Source organism: Ambystoma mexicanum, chromosome 1p, assembly GCF_040938575.1.
Source record: "Ambystoma mexicanum isolate Mex_15411 chromosome 1p, UKY_AmexF1_1, whole genome shotgun sequence".
Classification (NCBI taxonomy): Eukaryota; Metazoa; Chordata; class Amphibia; order Caudata; family Ambystomatidae; genus Ambystoma; species Ambystoma mexicanum.
In genome coordinates, this window is record NC_090921.1 from 1,466,209,835 (window position 1) to 1,466,224,673 (window position 14,839).

General features: G+C 47.0%; 1 protein-coding gene across 2 annotated transcripts in view; it reads right to left on the reverse strand.

Moving 5' to 3' along the window:
• Window positions 1-14,839, reverse strand: part of LMNA (lamin A/C) — a 205,343-nt gene that overhangs the window by 31,299 nt on the left and 159,205 nt on the right. For both annotated transcript variants that reach the window (XM_069607129.1, XM_069607128.1), the window contains exons 3-7: window positions 11,896-12,021; window positions 9,198-9,368; window positions 5,339-5,464; window positions 3,836-4,056; window positions 2,504-2,726 (exon numbers count right to left, since the gene is read on the reverse strand). In XM_069607129.1, coding sequence (XP_069463230.1) covers window positions 2,504-2,726; window positions 3,836-4,056; window positions 5,339-5,464; window positions 9,198-9,368; window positions 11,896-12,021 — 867 coding nt within the window. The remainder of the gene's footprint in view (window positions 1-2,503; window positions 2,727-3,835; window positions 4,057-5,338; window positions 5,465-9,197; window positions 9,369-11,895; window positions 12,022-14,839) is intronic.

A 14,839-nucleotide genomic window follows, 5' to 3' on the forward strand; every position in this document is an offset into this window, starting at 1 on the left:
TGCATCTTATCACTTGCGTCAAAATACGATGAACCCCATTCTCAAAGAGTATCTGCATCACAGATGCCCTTTCCCACCCCCTTTATGCATTTCCACAAATAAGGGGGCAATTCAAAAACAAAAGAGATGCGCTTTGAATGTGCAGAAATGAGGAACATATTACCCTGCGCCTGTTGCCAACGGACACAGGGTCATTTCTGGCCATGCCTTGCATTTTTCTCGGAGTGTGACCGCTGCGGCCCGTAGCACCACATGGGTGATGGGAGCCAGTCATACATTAGTGACTGCAGCGCGCGCTCGACCATAATGTATGCAAGGGGCTGGCCAGCACATCTTCTGCTCTGCCGCTCAGCTCCCAAGGAATGCTCAGGTCGCCTTTGAGAATGAAGGGACCAGCACACTTCTAAAAGTACCACAAATAAAACAAGTGCATCGGCTGCACTCTTTTATTTGCGTTACTTTTGGGAATCCGCCCCCTTCGGAGACTGTCCACTATCCTCAATCCCACCCTGCTCTTGGTGCCCTACGGGTAGAACTTCACCCAAATGCAAATGAGTTTTGGGCCTTCTTTCAATATGATTAAAGTTCAGTCAATGGCCAAAGGTCTTTTTAAGCACGAATGCCCGCAGCTGCAGGCAATACGGGATCTGATGAGCCCTGAAGCTCCACTTATGAACCTGAGCAAAGCCATAAGCAGGGTTTCCAGGATCAGAAGACCCCATTTTGCCAAGCAGATGTGGGTAAAAATGATATTGGCACCCAGCCATAGGGCCGAGTGCTACTGGCAGGTCGGGGTGCGGACTGAAAAAAGGAAAAAAAAACAATGCAGGGCTAGAGTGACATGGCCGCAGAGCAAAATGCACTGGAACTAATCGAGGGAATGAGAATGCGACTGCATGGGAAATGTATTCAAAAGGCCTTTCATTGGTGTGGCAGGTCTGCAGAGAACTGCCCTAGGAAGCTGTTTGAAATATCTGCAGGAAAGTAGAGCAAGTAAGTAAGCTAGACTGGCTCTGGTATGGCTAGGCTGGCTCTGGGGACAGGGAAGGGGAGCCTTTTCCAATGGGATTGCGCCATTATAAAACGCTTCTGTGAATCAGGCCCTGAGTTGCTAATTAATGATTTCGTGTTTTTGTGTTCTCTGTTGAAGTTTACGAGAGATTCTGCTGATCACTAATCATCAGCCGGAGACATCACAGAGTCTCTAGTAGACACCACTCAGACAAAAGAGGCACATTTCTAAAATTCCTTATAAAAAAATCACACTGGTAAAGATAATAACAGCTTCTAGATGTTCAACAGTATTATTTCATTGACCAGCAGATGGCAGTGTTGTATCATGTGTCTTCGCTGTAGCACTAGCAGAGCGGAGCAGGATATTTAGGCATGAGCCCCGCGGCGCCTGACGTTTTGGCATATTTGCTTTGCCGCAGGACCCCTCTCGGTGCGCCCTGTTGGCCGCAGCAACAGGGACCACTAGGCACCGGCATCTTTAGGCGCACCGTTACTATCACACACTCGAAGCCCGACATTCCTGCGCAGTTCTTTTGGCTCATGTCCCTTTTAGACGTGCCCTGTGTCCTGCAAACTATAACATGCAGGACAAGGCAACCTATTTCTGCATAGACCGTACACTCGCAGTGCAGCTATTTGGGCTGAATGGCTACTGTAAGCTTAAATATACTGTCAACCAAAGCACTGCATTTTCATGTCCTTTCGTTGACCACATATTTAAGTAAAACATAGATATACTGGAGCGCAGGTCTCTGTGTCCTACTGGCCATGCGCCTAAAGGGGACCTCAGTCAAAAGCGTGGCGCCGAAATGCTCGGAGCCCAAAGCACTGCACCAAAATACGACGTACTACATTGTTACTAACAAACACTTACAATAAATCACTAAAATGACCCAACATTGCCCTCTAGTGGAAATAGAATTTCCATTGATTGAAATTGGACAAAGTACATAAAATATTCCCAGATTTAACATCAGAATATAAAAGCTTGGTTTGAGCTTCTGGTTAAGGTCTGGGCTTTAAACTCCCATTTCCAGAATTCACAAACCACATTGCCAGCTAATTTATATGATATTTTAACCAAAATCGTATATATTTTGTATTCATTTAAAACAAGTGTATGTTGCCCATTTGGAGTGAGGGCAATATACACAATGGCAGCTGCTAAATGCTGACATTTAGCAGCTGTGCTTAAATCGCTGTCGCCCCATATAAGTGGCGCTGAGTTGTCTGTCGCGCCACTGTGGCCGTGCCGAAAGGGGTTCTGCGGCCACAGTGGTGCACCAAAACGATCCGGGCCAAAACGATAGCGGCAAAACAGGGCGCACTGTTAGAAGAGCAAGAACCCAGACCAACGTTTTCATTCAGTGCCTTTCAGCTTGAGCTAACATTCCTATTTAGCATTAAAAATACATAATATTTCAAAGAAAGGGTGGTATAATCACACAAACTCCAATTCGGGAGATCCCTCCTAATGCCCTGAACATACCTCGTTGGACTTGTTCCTGAGACGGACAAACTTCCCTTCAAGGTCCACTTCCTCCACGGCGACCCGCCCGCTGGTCCTGGCGTGGTGGGAGAAGGTGGTGCCCTGGGCCTCTCCGTCCTCCATTTTCCTCTTCTTGGCGGCGGAGCCGTGGGCGGAGGAGTGGCCCATGCTCGTCCTGGCGCTTGACCTCTTCTGAGAAGACGGACTGGGAGAGAGCCTCAGCCTGAAAGTGAAACGGATGAAATATGAAGAAGGTGGCATCTAGGCACCCATTGGTAGCCCCACCCGCACTGCTGGACCTAGATGACCTGTATTAAGGAGAGACTGGGCAGCAATTGCACCCAAGCTCTTTCTCCTGTAGGTGGCGCATTCCCGCTGTCAGCTTCTCATTTCAAGGTTCAATAGCAGAAACTGTCCACAGTGCCACCAACATTCACTCAGTAATGCCCACAATACCCTAACTCTAACAATAACCCCCAAGAGGCATCTACACTAGGCAGAGTCACCGCGAACTCGACATATAAACTAGGGTCATAGCTTTGCCCAGCAGTAGGCTGTACAACCAATCAAAAACTATCAAAAAGCTCTTGTGCCACCTACATTCCTTAGGTAGTTCCCACGAACAAGCCACGAGTGCTCCATACACAAGGCAGCTCCTGCCCACTTATAGGTCCCACCTTGAGTCAGCGCCCCCTATTCACCAAAGCCCCTCGCCACTGGGCCAAGGGTGCCAACTGCCAGCCCCCAGAATGGTTGAAAGATGGCATAGATTTCCTACAAGTAGTGCCAACAGTTATACGTCAGAAATTCAAATGTCCCTCTAATGAGAATGGGTCATATTTGCCTTTCATTTCGTTTTTACATTTTTCAGAATTTTTTTTTCTCTTTTTAACTTCCTTCCCAACCCTTCAACTCCCATTCCTTCTCCCTCATTTCCACACGTAGAATCATTTTTTGCACCATTTTTTTTCTTTTTTTATGCCCCATGCCAACTAACCCCATATTCCCTTTCCAACATTCTTTTCCTCTATGGTGGGGTCGACAACTCCCAATAGACTGTTCGAGTTGGTGACTACGTAGTACAAAGTATACTCGACTGAGTCTTTCCTCAAATATTCCTGTGTGCCCTGACACCCTTTCTTTGATCACCAATACCCACCCCCACCCCCAGCATTTTGACATGGTACCAGCATTGACAATCTGCCATTTACGCTGGCGGGGATCCGATTCCATTTGGAGATTCCTAGTTTTGGAAAAGGGAGCATTGCTTGGAAGAGTTTCCAGACACCCTCATTGTCCGCTCTCCGCGGTGTCCCAGTTGACATCACTCACCGCTCCTCCTCTCCTTCCAGCAGCTTGCGGTAGGCGTGGATCTCCATGTCAAGGGCCAGCTTGACATCCAGCAGCTCCTGGTATTCATCCAGCTGCTTCTGCATGCGGGCCCTCATGTCTGCCATCTCCCGGTCCTTCTCCGAGAGCATGCGGCGGCTGGTGTCGCGCTCCCTGGCCATCTGCTCCTCCATGTCACGCAGCTGCGCTTCCCGTGCAGCCAACTGTCCATCGAAAGAAACAATAAGACAAGTCATGAAGCAAGAGTGGCATGGCCATTTGCTGTGCAAGAATCAATGGTCTGTGTATGAAAGTTGATAATCGCCCAGACCACCCCATTCATGCCCTCAACCGTCCCTGCTTCTCACTATAACAAGACCCAACGGGCCCAGGAATTATCATGGATGTTGGGTATAGGGAATTTTGATCTGACGGAATCAGCAGAGTCGGCCTGCTTGCACTGGAAACTGTGGGGAAATGTATCACATGGGTATGGAACTGCTGGCTGGCCGCATGCCATTTCTTAGGTCAACTTCTCCTTTTTCCGTAAACAAACCAAATTATATTGAGACTGACAACAATTCATAATTTGAACTGGAGCCGAGCACTTACAATAAGCCCTGTGGGCAACATGTTCACATTCGATTGAGCGTTCAACAAAAAGGGTGCGTAAGTGCGCTATATCTGCATTTAGTGTCGATGACCATTAATCTCGGTATGGGTTTATCAGTCATTACGTGGTTACGTGTTGTGTGTTAAAGGACAGTTGCAAGCAGCACTGAGGAAAGTAACACCAAAGATGGACTCGTTTTCATGCATTGCATAGAGCATTCTGTCCTTAAAAGGTATCGAAAATTCTAGGGAATGGCTGCCTCTGGTCCCAAAGGCAATTATGACAACCTGCCCTTAAAAACTAAATTAAATATAAAGAGAAGCAAGCAAACAAGATACCCAGTGAAAATATTGACAGCTAAAATGTGGTCAGTTAAAACATCGTGGTAAAAATACCTCTGCAGTGAAATAGCTGCCAAGCAAAAAGTACTCAAAAAGTGCTGCTGAAAAGTAGCAAAAACTGCAGAGCTGCTAGGGTGTTAGGGTTAAGGAGGTCTTAGCAGGCTTGTATTTGACTAGTTTAGGGTAAGGGTAGGGGGTTAGGGTAAGAATAGGGGTTTGGGTTGGATGCTGAAGATGTTGAGGTTAAGTTAGTGGTTAGGGTAGATTAAGTGTCAGGGTAAGGCTAATAGAGTAATCATTTGGGAAAGTTGTACAGAAAAGGATAGGGAGGTTAGCAGGGCTAGTGATGTTGGCATACGATAGGGGCTAGAATACACCTAGGAATTATGGTAGAGTAAGTATTAGGCGAAATGTTGTGCTCCCTCACAAAGGTTCCACCAAATGGACTGAAAGTGCGAGAGCATAACTGCTGGTGCACAGGGACGCGCCTCCAATATAGCGCTGAATAGATATTACAGGCACGCAGACTGGCGTCGTCACCATGGAGCTCACCTGTTTCTGAAGCTGGCTGACTTGTGCAGAGAGACTGTCAATGCGGATCCTGGTTTGCTGGATCTCCTCGTGGGCTTCACCGACCAGGTTGCTGTTCCGGCTCGCGGACTGCGTGGCGTTCTCCAGCTGGTGGTACGAGAAAGACATGAAACACACAGAGTCAGTCGGGTGGAGGTTCGTCGCGCACTGCAGGTGGCAGCGCCGGCCGCTTGGCTGAATCAGCAAGGCTTAGTATCTCGCCTATCATCATCATTTAGAAGTGGGTGATCTCCCATCGACAACACTTGAATTCACGCCTCTCAGTCAGAAAAAAGTAACTATTTAAGTTTTCTTATAGCACAAACTCCTTCATTGTAGGAGTCAGAACACTGCAAAATCTCTTAATTATCGTAAAAAAACATGAAATATGAAATTACCTTCATTGCCCCAAAATATCTAGAATTCACAAAAAGGAAAAAGAAAATGTCTAAAACCTTTAAAAAAAAACAGAGTGAATAATTAGATTTTACTTCATATGGACACTGACAAATGTGATAAAAATCCACTACCATGTCACTTCTTATTCTTGAGCTTACTTCAAATATTTTCGTGGCCCTGTGCCATTCTCAAGAGGACAAGTGCCCACAGACCCCATAAAAACGCATGACAAAAGCTACTAACTGCCTGCCCACGTTGCCACAATTGGCTTAAGTGCCAATACGTACACGTGCATAGGGTGACGAGATATTCAAAATTTAAAAAAAAACGGAACAGGCCACCGTCATAGAAATACGACTCCAGTTTCAGCAGCCATAAACACAAAAGAAGGACTAAAAACACAAATAGGACACTAATGAAACTGTAATCCTACGTCCATGTGAGTGCCTGTCCCAGCACAAATATGGGTTTGTTTTGGAAGCACAGAACAATGTGATTGGTGGAGAGAGGCCATGGACGAAGGGAGAGATTATATGGGTTTTCCAGGAGGGACAGTGAAAAGCAAGGGGGAGAGCAGGGGCCATCCAATTTCAGGATTTCTTAATCAGGTCTGGCAAAAACTGGTATGGTATCCAGCTGGCCCTCAAATCCTGGGAAAGGCTTTTTTAAAGTTAAAAAAAATCTCAGGAGCCTGGGATGGAGGGGAAATACAGGGACAGTCTTGGCAAACCGGCACGACTGATCACTCTACACGTGCATTCTTAACTACCTTTTTTTTTAAATTAAATACTGCCTTCCTTCTGCGACTATTGACTTGTGTCACTTGCAGCATTTCAGTGAAGTCAATGTTTTCTGAGGACCAGAACCCGCCCCTGATTTAGAAGAGAGTGCATGGAGCACACATGCCAACAGCCTGACGCACATGGGAGGGAGATTTTCTCATAGAAATCGGGATGAATTAATATTCCCATAGGAATGCATTGGGGCTACAATTATTTTAGGTAGGAGAGTGAAAAATAGCAATATTTTTCATTGAATAATCGTGAGTCTCCTGCCTAAATCGGGATGGTGAGAGTCAAGTGGCACTGAACCTGGAGCGCCACATGGCACCGTAATGGAGTTGCAGGCTTGCAGCGCGCATGATGCTCCCGGCAAGAGGACCTCATCCACTCGCTGGTGCCAAAGCAACCGGCACTTCAGCCATCCTCACAACCGGCACTTCAGCTATCCTCACTCACAACCGGCACTTCAGCCATCCTCACTCACAACCGGCATTTCAGCCATCCTCACTCACAACCGGCATTTCAGCCATCCTCACTCACAACCGGCACTTCAGCCATCCTCACTCACTCACAACCGGCACTTCAGCCATCCTCACTCACAACCGGCATTTCAGCCATCCTCACTCACAACCGGCACTTCAGCCATCCTCACTCACAACCGGCATTTCAGCCATCCTCACTCACAACCGGCATTTCAGCCATCCTCACTCACAACCGGCACTTCAGCCATCCTCACTCACAACCGGCACTTCAGCCATCCTCACTCACAACCGGCATTTCATCCATCCTCACTCACAACCGGCACTTCAGCCATCCTCACTCACAACCGGCATTTCAGCCATCCTCACTCACAACCGGCACTTCAGCCATCCTCACTCACATCGTGTTCTGCACTCCATTTTGAGTGGGTCTTGCTTTAAAGTGGTGCTGCATTTTGTCACATAGAAGGGCACCACCACTGAGGTGGTGCTGATATCATGGCAGTCCATTTGGGGGCATGGGCAGGGATGGACTGCCGCATTTCGCCCACCCTGAAACAATGAGAAATACCCCATCAGAGTTTCAACAAACGATTTATAGTGGTGTTTGATTTGGGTGATGAGCTGCAATGTTAACCTAAAACAGACTTAAAAAACGCGCGTTTCATTTTTTATTTAACGTTCAAACAAAAAACGAAAAGCACATTTATTTTAGGTTTCTTTTATGATAACATTGAAGATAATCACCCACATGAAACGCAGCTACATTTTGTCTAAAGAATTAGATTCACTGTGTGATCTGCCTCCGAGCAGGCGTATACCTGCCCCCTTTACAGCGCCGGACCCCGCCACACACACACACACACAGCGCTGCTTCACTGCAGCGCCTGCTACGAGGAGGGCTGTCACTTTGCTGAGGGTTATTCCTCATTCCTTGCACTGCTACAAAATCACCCAGCCCCAACTCAAAATCAGGGGCTGTGGGAGGCCCCTCATGCTGTCACAGTTGGGCAGACTGAGCGTGCAGTACAGGGCACCCCACTGCACCAAACTGTAAACCAGGGCCTCTGTCGTCATTGGACTTGCATGCATGGGCGCCAACTTTTGATTTTCACTATGGGGGCAGAAATTCCCACAGCTTGCGAAGCGAGGCTGTTGTACCCATTCCCATGTCGAAACAACCCATTTTAGAGCACGTGGTGCAGCAATAATTGGGTAAAAAAGCCATTGGATTTACAGACAGGTCGAGTCATACAACAGTTTAGCAACAGTCACTTCATCTGCTGAGCTGTCTATCCTCAGCATTCTACTTTTAGATCCCCACCTTTCCCCCGCAGCTTCGGCCTGTCCACCGTCTCGTTCCCCCTCCACCCGCATTAAAGGCTCCAGCGGTCCATTGATGAGGGGACTTCTCACTGTGGAGCGAGCAGCGCATGCTACTGTTGCAAGGCGCGTGCTAGCACTTCACTGAGCCTCAGCCCAGCAGCAGAGGAGCCAGAGCCCGGTCGTGCTGAGCGATTTTAAGTGCACAGCACTGACTTCTTTTTTTTTGTTTTCTTCTTTTTTCGTCCCCATAGAAATACATGCAGAATATCCAGGGAGGCAAAATGGCACTCCTGCCCCCGTGGTTCAAGGACTATGGGGTCAATTGCCCCCTCTGCCCCCCGTGTAGTCCGAAACTATGCTTGCATGGTACCTCCCTGTGTCAACTTTAATTACTGACCTCCTCTGAACCAAACAGGGTGCTCGAAATGCACTCAATCCTTACTGTGCATGGCCTGTAAGAATGTCATTGTATTTTCCCTTGTTCCCTCCTTGCCTTGAAGCGCTTTGAAACACATTGTGTATAGGCGCTATATAAATAAACTATCATATCATATCAATCATCTCTGTTACTCACTTCATTCTAAACATTCTGACTCTACAGCCGACATTTCATTCACAATTGCAATGCCTTACCGGAGAGGGTGAATAACCTTAAAACACTGGGGTGGGGTAAATATCAAATGACTTAATGCCCTTCCCCGGGTATTGCCCGAGGTGAACTTGAGGCTGGCATTATCCCAAAAAAATGACCCCTCACTCAGTCTACAAGGCTTAATTGAAACACTTTAGCGTACACAATAAGAAACATAGATTAGGGATATATATATATAATGATAATGATCCTCGCATCGGTACCTTGGCATGGTAGGTCTTCTCCAAATCATCCTTGTATTGCCTAATTTGGTCTTCATGTTGGGCGCGCATGTCCCGCAGGGCGTCCGCTAATTTGCTCTCAAATTCTTGCTGCCGGCCATTGTCAATCTCCACCAGGCGGGTGTCGTGCCGCCTCTTTGTCTCACGGATTTCCTTAAATAAAATAAGAGATCTACTTCACAAACCTCATCATTCAAATAAATGAACAAACCTGGGTCTACCCTGTTTTTTCCCTTCTTTATGAAGCTGAGTGAATGTTTGCCTTTTTGGTTGTGGACAGGCCCATCTGCTTCTTTTCTCACCCAACTTTTGAATGAAACAAGCAGCCCCAGTATTATGTGTTTGGATTATGGACAATCCACAGATGGAGCTGAATGAAGGACTGTTTTGAAAAACATCTGTTTTTTCCAGCATCGCCTGCTCTCCCCATCATCTTATCTCGGGAGGATAGCTCAGGGGCAATGTGCTCACCTTGAAAGCAAGACGATGCAGAGCAACTCAGGTTTGATTCCCGGGTCCACGCTTAGAAACCTCTGGGTGTTAAGTGCATTATAAATAACCTATCAAATCATATCATATCATATAATGTGTGACCTTGCAGAGGACTTGCCTTCTGCTTTACTTGTCTATCCTGGACTCCCAATTTCTTCTTCTCTCTCTCTATCTCGCCCTCTCTCTTTCTCTCTATGGCAGGTTGCACCATGAGCAGACTGCACATTATGAATAGTGCCTAGACACGGCTGTGGAATCACTAAATGTCTAGATGACCATGGGGATATTAATCTTAAACCCATACTGTCATGAGTATCTTGGAGACAGACAGTGAGTGCCGAACTAAGGAATTGACCATGCATTTAGGGGACAAAGAATACATTGGGCCTCATCATGATTTGGGCTGTAGCCCTTAAATGCAGTGGTAAAGGTATTACCACCACATTTAAGGGCTGTCCCTATCATGAGTTGGGTGCTAAGTCGGCTGTTTTACCTCCAGCTTTTTTCTGGAGGTGAAAATCCCTGTTTTTGGCGGTGCTACAGCCGGCTGTATTACCCCGCAGTATTAGCACCGATAATTCCCCATTGGATCCAATGGACCCAATCAGGAATGGGGATTTACCGTTAAGGCCCAACACGTGATCCGGTGGTAATACCACTGGGCCGGTCGGTGCTAGGGCTATTACAGTCAGCAGTATTACAGCCAGGAATACAGCCCAACTCATGATGAGGCCCATAGTTGAATAACACTGGGAAAGGTCGATCGGCAGGGTCTCCATGCCATTGCTCCCACCGTTAAGTGCCAGTTAACAGGGTGGCTGCCACACTGTTCAGATAAAGGCGGTCATCACAGGTTGGGTGGAGCAGCAAAATCCAGTGGTAATGCTATTGCCGCTGCATTACTACTCCGCCCAATCCTGAGTGTGGGCAGAAAGTGGGAGATTTACCTCCAGCTTTTTGCTGGAGGTAAATCTCTCCACTTTCCTCCCATTGCGGCGCAATTATCACAGTGCTAACAGCGCCGCTGTAATAGCACCCAGAGTGTGAATGGGCACTTACAGCCCCCCCCCAAATCCCTGGCACAAGGGGATTAAGCATTCTCCTGCATCGTGTGTAAGAAGGAATGTAATGTTTGGTGCTTGCTTGTGTGATCCACCTCCGGATGGATGGAGCATTCATATACTTTAGGCGTCTTCAGCCCTGGTTTATTACAGAGTGCATTTTGTCTCAATCAATTCTATCAATCCTTGAGGGCATATCTAGAAGAGTTTGACTGGCTGGGCCTTTTGCAAACATGGCTGATAATGGTATTCAGTCAGTCTATCCTCCTGAGCCAGCGGTGAAGATGCACTGATAAACATGATGCGTGTGGCACTACCCTTCTCTAACATACTTGAGGGACACATTCATCAGTCTTTGTGCCCGCTATCAGTGCTTCCTCACAATAAATTCTCCGTACAATTCCGGTTGTGTCAGCTGACACTACACTCACTGTTGGAAAGGTCTGAGCAGTGCCTGCATTGAGGTTTCCTGCGCGGATTATAAGCGGGGTGGGTTGCTCCTTGAACCCCACCCTAAGCAGGTACAATTGCAGGAGGATACGCGCGAAATGGACTTCCGCCCTAAAAAGAGGCTCCCTTTTACTCTCAAGCAATCATTAGTATTGTTTGTTTGTGCAGGTGGAACGTTGCATCATGTATCTTTGGCGCAATGTTCTCTATGCCGGATGCACAAATCCTTTGTGTATTCGCGAGGAGTGTGCAAATATTGGAACCACTTGATGTACAACCATTTGAATTTCCAGATTTTAGGATTGACAGACTAGTTAAAAGAAAATGCAAATACGCACTCTAAAAACACTTTGTTTGGCATAGATCGGGCATTTGGAACTCCACCTGAAGAATTGCAATCTGCAAAACTGATTTCTAAAAACATGCAGTTCCTTAAAATACTGAAATGGGCAACTTTTGCCCTTGATAGCAGAATGCATGCAGAGGCACGCAGCCCAAATATTGTTCCCTTGCAATCTTTCTCCTCATTCATGCCCCATGGCGACATGCCAAGGTGAATGAAGGTGCAGGTCTTGGCACGGGCAGGAGGGAGGGCTTTGTGGCAGGAGGCCACCCTTCAGATTGGCGCTTGGTCATTCGGGATCCGTAACGCCGTGTAGAAGAGAGGGTGAACTCACCTCGCTGTAAATGCTCTTTTGGAATTCAAGCTCCTCCTTCAGCGTCTGGAGACGGTTCTCCGCATCCACGCGACGGAGCATCTCATCCTGCAGCTGCTTCTTGGCATCAGCCAAGCTCGCTTCCAACTAGCAAGACCAAGAGGAAGAAGAAACCAGTTACGATCACCAAGCACGAATGCAAGATTCACAGAGATCCAACATCTGTGCTCAATTACGATAATAACATTGTTATTTCAGACAACAGTCAACATTTGTACACCATGATATCAAATGATACTGGCACGCCCATGGCAATGCATCTCAATATACAGCACTTTAGTTCCAAGCATGCGGAGGCCCAGCAGGCAGCTTCTGCCAATGAGCGGCTACGATGCTGGTCAGACCCCGGGTACATCAAATAAGGTGGGTTCAATCTGACAGTGGGCGCACAGGAGGAGGGCCAGCACGGGCATCATATATGCAGGGTAGGTGAAATACTCAGGCAAAGGAGGGTAGAAAGGCCTGCATAGGGGGTTGTAGTCATAAATGAGGGGTGCAGAGCGACGTGAACAACAGCGGGGAATGATGGTGAAAAGACAAGCAGAGGCAGGGGCTTTAATGAGGCGATATGCTCTGAGGCAGAGGGCTGATCCTGTAGGTAATGGCCCGCCGCCCAAGTTAATGGCCCGAGCACAGCGAGGATCGCTTAACGATGGTAGCGGTACCATTACCGGAAGGGTCGGCTCGCTGCTGAGGGACCTATCGCCATTAGCCCCCGTGCAGTTCCCTACATGGGTGCTAATTAGACAGGTGGCCGAGGAGTAAGGACAAGGTAAATGGACATCTAAACGGTGCAGGGGGCACTGCTGGGTGTTTGGGGGCAACTGTGGACTCTTCAATCAAAATACCACCTACCAGTAATGCAACCCTTTTACAAAACATTGAGCACTGAAAAAGCATGTGGCCATTGTTCAAGTGAGTTTACTTACAAGTCAAAGTACCAAGAAGTGGGTGGCACAACATTTGACAGCAAGAGTGGCTATTAGCCACTCATTTCAATACACTCTGATAGATGCTATACCCCCTCTTTCGGCACAGCCCTTTCGACGTAGCGCATTGGCCGGTGGTCCCGTTTACGTGTGGTATACGGCAATAGTTCCATGTAGATTTGTATTTATTGGTCTCCATGTACCTATATGATTGGGGGCGTGCCATGCCTGGTATTATGCAAGCCACTGTGTCCTACATCACTCTGTGGCCAGGCAGGGGAGGATAGGACCAGACAGCCTATACAAAGGGGAAAGGGGGGGGGGGCGGTTTGAGAGAACGTGTATTTCGTTTGCCTTCCTATTGGGAAGAATCTGGCGAGAGGCAGGGAACTGGCCCCACAGCCTGACCCAGGCTAATCTAGAGCCAGCAGGGTTTGCCTTTGGGTGACTCCTAAAAAAGGATAATCAGTTGAGACTGTATGGTCATGTAGTGGGGCAATTGTTGGCTAGAGAGCAGGTTCCCCCCTGACTTCCCCAGAAAAACAGAATTGCACAATCAGAAAGAACACATTTGAAACTGCACTTTAAATCCTCCTGGAAATGCAGCTGGCACAAAGAATAGTTAGCTTTGCTACACAAGTAGGGACAGAGGAGGCATTAGCTCGCACAATTAGTGTGTCTTGTTAAATAGAATAGAGTACGTGGCAGGTAAGCATGTACCAAGGATGAGGGACTCATGACACTAGTAGGGCAGCATTTCTATAGGTAGGGATGAGGTTGCAGCATACCCATATGTAGAAATGTAATGTGTCAGATATGCACCGGGACTCGGTAAACAGCAAATAATGCAGAGCAAATGTGTCCTGCAGGCGAAACATAACTAAATATTGCCCACCTCCACTCAGGCGAGCAATTCCCTACTTTTTAATGTTCCATGGCAGCTAGGCCCGGCCACTAGCATGTCTGCTCAGGGCCAGGGAGATTAGCTCAAAACACTGCCCCTTGGTGTCCCTGCTGTTGGGGAGTGTGGGGTAGCTGTGTCGGGGTCAGCGTGCAAGCCAGTGCCTGGGGGGCAGCAGCTAGCAAGTAAATATTCATCGGCGGAGCAAACTTTCAAGGACACCCCTGGTGAATGGTATGATCCAGGAAGGCAAGCAATGCCTTCGATATCCACTTCCTTTTACATTGGACTAAGGTGTACATTTTCCATATGTGAAATTGCTGATTTCCCAAACAAGCTGTGTTGTGACTGCCCAATTGAAAAGGGTGTCCCTTTTCCTTACAAGCAAAGACCTCACTACAAGGAACTCCCGGTAATAAACTGTGCAGATTTTCGCCACATACTACCAGAACAGAGGCATCGTGACATCAGCTCTAAGGGGCATGTATTTATTAACCCAAGCAGTATATTTTGCACACACATAAGTAATAAAATCAGGCACAATCACTAAAATAACATAGGTTTGATTTTTAGACATTTGGAAGTCATAAATTATAGCATTATTAAAACGTACTTGGGAATGCCTTTTGTAGGGTTGGAAAGATGTGCAAGAGCTCTGAACGATTGCATTAGAATCAATTTACAAACTAAGACGTGCCAAGGTAAAGATGCTTTGGACAACTTTGAGTACACAATACTTTACTAAGCAGATAGTATTGCATATAAGTGGATGTCAACTAATACTGTTATATCAATTTAATTATATAGGTTTATGAAAAAATGTGGTGTCCATGCAGATTTTGAGGAAGACTCATATTTAAAAAAAATAATGGCACTCATTAAAACTTTGATGACTATCCTATTTATGAAGAAAGATGTCTAGCAATGAATATCCAGATAAGGGTTTAAAATCGCCTATAAAATGATATGTGTACACAGTGGAATATAAAAAGCCTGATCTGGCTGATTATCTGTTTATACTTCCCCAGTATTGGTGAATTAGAACACTATCTAAGGACCAAGATAGCCACATAAC